At 40.6% G+C, this 6562-nt stretch overlaps 1 protein-coding gene across 1 annotated transcript in view; it reads right to left on the bottom strand.

The window, feature by feature from the left end:
- atp8b5a (ATPase phospholipid transporting 8B5a) overlaps window positions 1–5884 on the bottom strand; it is a 16603-nt gene extending 10719 nt beyond the window's left edge. The window contains exons 1-6 of the mRNA XM_047818904.1: window positions 5761–5884; window positions 3547–3605; window positions 1718–1831; window positions 891–989; window positions 506–567; window positions 179–251 (exon numbers count right to left, since the gene is read on the bottom strand). Coding sequence (XP_047674860.1) covers window positions 179–251; window positions 506–567; window positions 891–989; window positions 1718–1831; window positions 3547–3605; window positions 5761–5803 — 450 coding nt within the window. The 5' untranslated portion in view covers window positions 5804–5884. The remainder of the gene's footprint in view (window positions 1–178; window positions 252–505; window positions 568–890; window positions 990–1717; window positions 1832–3546; window positions 3606–5760) is intronic.
- Between the last annotated feature and the right edge of the window lie 678 nt (window positions 5885–6562).

Here is a 6562-nt window from a genome sequence, read left to right as displayed (position 1 = left end):
CAGCTGATAGAGGAAGTGATGCAGAGACCCCAGTCATCCTGTATGGATGGATATAGATTTATTTATTGCTCTATAAGGATTTAAAGTGCAGGAACTGTGGCTGGTTTTGAGGAACAGAGATGTTTGTCTACAGTTACACACACTAATAAAGTGAAGATAAAAATGTTGGTGTTCTCACTGTGACAAACTGGTTGTTCTCCAGTCTGATGATGTCGCCCACTTGAATATTCATCCATTTCTCACTTTTAAGCCTGACACACACACACACACACACACACACACACACACACACACACACACACACACACACACACACACACACACAAAATCAGACATGCTAATGCTCAGATGATTGAGAACGTACTAAAGAGGGGGGTGTAAATATAGGTCAGAATCCACTTAACATTGATTTATTTTTTTTTGTTATAGATTGTTTCTGTAGTTCTATAAAATCTTGCTTATGCTGTAAGACATGATGATGAAGATAACGAAGATGAAAACTTACTCTCCGTTGATCAGCACCTCTGCTTTGCGATTGTTTACCTGACGGTCGCTCCTGTGCCGATTCTTTAGGACAGACAGATTTAAAAAGAGCAATGTTAGCATTAGCGAACTGTATGCATGTGCATGCGTGTATGTGTGTGTGTGTGTGTGTGTGTGTGTGTGTGTGTGTGTGTGTGTGTGTGTGTGTGTATGTGTATGGGTGTGTGTGACTGTCTTACTGTGGTGTGTAAAGGTTTTATTTTAGTGTGTGTAGGTGAGTGTGTGTGTGTAGGTGAGTGTGTGTGTGTAGGTGAGTGTGTGTGTGTGTGTGTGTGTGTGTGTGTGTGTGTGTGTGTGTGTGTGTGTGTGTGTGTGTGTGTGTGTGTGTGTGTGTGCATATATCTCACTATATCATCAATTGCATCTTTGACAGCAGTTACAGTCAGCACCAGAGCGAGGGGCACTACTGTGGTGAACCATGAGAGAGAAGAGATGGCAGGAATCACCTACACACACACACACACACACACACACACACACACACACACAAAAATAAAACCCTTACACACCACAGTAAGACACGGAGTAACACAGTAACGCACTGAAATTGTAGTCTTCATGGACAAATGAACAGATAGATGATGAGACAGATGGAGAAATACATTCACAGGAGGAAAAGTGTCTGAATTGCATAGATAACTGAGTGAATGGGTGGATGGACAGAAGGAGGGATGGAAGGGAGGATGTAATGATGAATGCCTAAATTAATGAATGTATTGATTTACAATTGGATGGATAAGTCACTGTTGTATTGCTTGATGGATAAATATATAAACTAATCACTAAATACATGGACGGATGAGATGAGCGGTACAGCAGTGTGTTTCCCTGTGAGGGAACTCTGACCAGCTGATCTGTTTGATTGATTGACTGATTAATCTGGTCTGTGGGTTTTTTTTATCAGTGTTTCATTGTGAACAGAACTTCAGCAGGAGAGGAAAGAAACTTCTCGATCTCTCTAAATGAACTGCACTGTGTAGGAACTTCCTGATTTAAGAATATCACTTCCTCTGGGCTTCACACTTCCCCTGTGATCACACTTAGGTCATTCACAGAGCTATTGCAATCATGCACACACACAAACAAACACACGCACATGCATACACACACACACACACACACACACACACACACACACACACACACACACACACACACACACACAGAGACAGACCTGGAGGACTAGCAGGCAGAGGAAGTATGCATTGGCAATCCTCTGAAACTGCTCAAACAGGTTGAGGGGGAGGAACGTCAGAGCGTTGTATTTGGAGGTCTTGATCCCGTTAGTCTGAAATATAGAACAATAAAATAACAATGACTGAAATGACTGAATGTAAGGAACAACATACAACAATACCACCTATTAGTAAAGAAAGCACATTGTCCCTCACTTCTCAAATCCCACTGAAATCACACAACAAAACACAACACATTTTAATTCGCAGCCATTTCTCCATTTAGAAACCAGCTGAGAAACATACTGCAAGAGCATCCACTAATACAGTAACATGAAGAACCTTCTGTAGAAGTTTATCAGTTTATAATGGGTTCCACTTCTTTCAGATTTGTTGATTTGTTAGTGTGTTTGGGATGATTGACCTTAGCGTAAAGCCTTGCAGCTCATCATGATCTCATTGTCTGCATGTTTCTCAGAGCCTGTGGCTGCAAAACATGCTGAAATCCTCACCTCCACCATCATGCTGCACATTTGGACTCAAGTGTTTGTGCTCGCTCGTGTGTTGCTGGTGAACATGGTGCTGTACGTGACAACCAAACTTCTCTTTTGTGGTTTATTCAGTGGAATCTGCTGCATGTTCTTTTTTGAGGAAAGTTTTTTTTTCTATCCAGCCTTCTAAGAAAGCTATATTTCTGATTGAGATTTTATTGAATTTAATATGCTTGCTGAGACATGTAGCCCATATGATAAAGCTCTGTGTTTTTCTAGACATCTCTGAGCAGTAAATGTTGGACTTTGGACTGAATTTGCTGGGACATTCACTCACTGATCAGTGTCTTGAAGGATCTCTGTTAGTAATCAGTCCTTCACATTGTAGAATGATGGATTTTACGCTGGTGGAGATGATAAAGATCTAATAGCCAGGTTAATGAGCAGCAATATTTACTTATGTGAGGTTGTAGCTGATAGGCTTACTTCTTGGCATGATGTAGACACAAGCCTGAGAAGCTCAAACTTTTGAGGTGATTGGCTTGATTATAGTTGGTTTCATACAATCGTTATTTAGACCCTGAGAAATAAAAGCATAGTATTGAAGGAGGGTGTGATTTCTTTTTCCCTCATGACTGTATGCTCATTTTTCCAATGAATCCTCAATCTGCTGATGTGCAGACTTCAGCTTCACCCCCGATCCACGCCCGATCCTCCAACACTCAGATGATCTGTATCAGCTGTTCTAGACTGCTGTAAGACCAGAACATCTCAAGGAGGAGCTTAGGATGGGGTCAGGATTGGGTCAGCACTTTTTAATGTTTAGGGAAAAAGGAATTTTTGCTACAGAGTTACTCAGAACATTCTGGATTTATCTGTTATCACTCCACGGATACGTGTCCCACAGTGAAGAAAAAACTCAAGAAGTTCCTGTCCTACATGTTCTCTGTGTGATGCTAAACTTTATCAGACTGAGAGAGCTGCATGTATGATCAAATACTAAATCATACACTCGGTTTAGACACTAAAACCATCCACAACACTGAGAGGAACACTTTCATATCAACAAAATTTGACAAAGCATTTTTTAACTAAAATAGTGAGGGAGTTCATTTCACAACAGAGCAATACACTTTTGACTGTAACTTAGTAACGGTAACTCAAAATAATCAGAAAGTATTCACCACCTTACTGACAGAATAAAGAGAAGCTGACACTCATTTCTGCACATATCTCTTATAAATCATAATCTATAAGATGAGCGGATGAAGTGAACAGGAAGCAGTTCATTCGTGTGCTGAATTAGAAAAAGAAAAAAAAAAGAAAGAAAAACTTACCGCATATCGAAAAGAGAGGTTGTATTCCCTGTCATTTGCCCGAATCTTCCTCTCTGTCTCTTTAAAAAGAGAGAAAGAAAAAATTAAACATCAGTCAGTGTGTAGAAGTATGAATGTGTAACAGTTCGTGTCTGTAACAGTCCTGTCTGTAACAGTCTGTGTCTGTAACAGTCCTGTCTGTAACAGTCTGTGTCTGTAACAGTCCTGTCTGTAACAGTCCTGTCTGTAACAGTCTGTGTCTGTAACAGTCCTGTCTGTAACAGTTTGAGTGTGTAACAGTCTGTGTCTGTAACAGTCCTGTCTGTAACAGTCTGTGTCTGTAACAGTCTGTGTCTGTAACCAGTCCTGTCTGTAACAGTCTGTGTCTGTAACAGTCCTGTCTGTAACAGTCTGTGTCTGTAACAGTCCTGTCTGTAACAGTCCTGTCTGTAACGGTCTGTGTCTGTAACAGTCTGTGTCTGTAACAGTCCTGTCTGTAACAGTCTGTGTCTGTAACAGTCCTGTCTGTAACAGTCTGTGTCTGTAACAGTCCTGTCTGTAACAGTCCTGTCTGTAACAGTCTGTGTCTGTAACAGTCTGTGTCTGTAACAGTCCTGTCTGTAACAGTCTGTGTCTGTAACAGTCTGTGTCTGTAACAGTCTGTGTCTGTAACAGTCTGTGTCTATAACAGTCCTGTCTGTAACAGTCTGTGTCTGTAACAGTCTGTGTCTATAACAGTCCTGTCTGTAACAGTCTGTGTCTGTAACAGTCCTGTCTGTAACAGTCTGTGTCTATAACAGTCTGTGTCTGTAACAGTCCTGTCTGTAACAGTCTGTGTCTGTAACAGTCCTGTCTGTAACAGTCTGTGTCTGTAACAGTCTGTGTCTGTAACAGTCCTGTCTGTAACAGTCTGTGTCTGTAACAGTCTGTGTCTATAACAGTCCTGTCTGTAACAGTCTGTGTCTGTAACAGTCCTGTCTGTAACAGTCTGTGTCTGTAACAGTCTGTGTCTGTAACAGTCCTGTCTGTAACAGTCTGTGTCTGTAACAGTCCTGTCTGTAACAGTCCTGTCTGTAACAGTCTGTGTCTGTAACAGTCTGTGTCGGTAACAGTTTGAGTGTGTAACAGTCCTGTCTGTAACAGTCTGTGTCTGTAACAGTCCTGTCTGTAACAGTCCTGTCTGTAACAGTCTGTGTCTGTAACAGTCCTGTCTGTAACAGTCCTGTCTGTAACAGTCTGTGTCTGTAACAGTTTGAGTGTGTAACAGTAACAGTTCAAGGTTCTGTTTTACGCCCATTGCTTTTCTCCCTATAAATGCTACCCCTTGGTGCAATTATTAGTAAACATGATATTAGCTTCCACTGTTATGATAATGACATATATGTCATATATGACATCTATAGCTATATGTTTCAGCTAAGTCAGATGTGAGTCAACAGCTTAAAAAGACTTAAGATTGTGTGAAGGACCTCAGACAGTGGATGCTTACTAACTTAACTCTGACAACACAGTTAAGTGCTTTAACTACGACCACAAGCAGAAGTAAGCCTTTTGATTACAGAGTAACTCTGGATGATCTTTCTATTACATCATGTGCAGTAGTAAAAGACCTTAGTGTGATTATTGATACTGGTCTCTCATGTGAAGCTCACATAAATAATACCACAAGGGCAGCCTTCTTTCTTCTCAGAACTATTGCTAAGATAAAAAATATGATGTCACTACATGATGCAGAAACACTAATTCATGCATTTGTTACCTCTAAGTTGGATTATTGTAATGCTTTACTGTCTGGATGTTGCATTAGGAGCAAAAACAGTTATAGCTACATGCGTAGAGTAACAGCTTTCCCTTTTAGTTATGCTGTCATAGCTTGTCTTGATAGAGTCCCTGTCTGTACTTTGCACATAATTTACATTGTCCATCACATGATAACAACAATACCTAACATCTCTCTCTCTCTCACTCTATGTAACAATCTTGTCCTTCAGGCTGTGAGACACCACCCCACATTTGCCCTCATTAAATTTGAAACAGACAAGTTTTTACAAATAACTTTCCTGATTAGTAACTACTCTGAGAAACCACTGTCATGGTTACCATGGCGACAGGAACAGCAACTGCATCAGCACTTAGATTGAATGAAATTTTGTGTGTTTGTATGTGTGTGTGTGTGTGTGTGTGTGTGTGTGTGTGTGTGTGTGTGCGTGTGTGTGTGTGTGTGTGTGTGATTACCTTTCTCCTTTTTTTTCACACAGTCAAGGCCAAAGAACGACATGGCTTCAGCTCTTCTTTATTATCATCTCATCTGCCAGAGTAACACACACACACACACACACACACACACACACACACACACACACACACACACACACACACACACACACACACACACATCAGAGGACTTATCAGGAGTGTTAAATGTATCTTCACACACATCAGGGGAATTCTCAGGGGTGTTGAACGTTCACACGTACACACACACACGTACACACACACACGTACACACACACACACACACACACACACACACACACACACACACACACACACACACACACACACACACACACACACACACACACACACCTAACCATAACTGTGCTCCAGTTCTATAGTAGCTTGTTGCTGTTAACTTCCTTGTACTACAGATTACATTTGTTCTTGTCAGTAATGTAGATTTATTTTTGATCATCATCATACATCTCATATTGTCTATACTTACTTATTAAAACAACATAACACTTATTATTCACTTCACAACTTGAGCTGATTCCTGGCATCAGCTAAAAAAGTAAAAAAAACACAACAAAAAAACCAAACCCACAAACAATTTAAAACTCGATCACGTCACAGACACTTCCTGTGTGATTTCACGTCCACAGTGTGAAAACCGATGTAGCTCACTGTAGTCACACTTTCAGATGAGAGATAGAGGAACGTTTAGTGTGTCCAGCGGTTTCAACATTTTTTATATCATGTTTTTATAATGTTGTAGAAATGTTATCTTTGTACCATTATGCTGAACAGTGGTATG

The sequence above is a fragment of the Tachysurus fulvidraco genome, chromosome 9 (genome assembly GCF_022655615.1).
Source record: "Tachysurus fulvidraco isolate hzauxx_2018 chromosome 9, HZAU_PFXX_2.0, whole genome shotgun sequence".
Classification (NCBI taxonomy): domain Eukaryota; kingdom Metazoa; phylum Chordata; class Actinopteri; order Siluriformes; family Bagridae; genus Tachysurus; species Tachysurus fulvidraco.
This window is presented reverse-complemented; position numbering and strand designations above follow the sequence as displayed.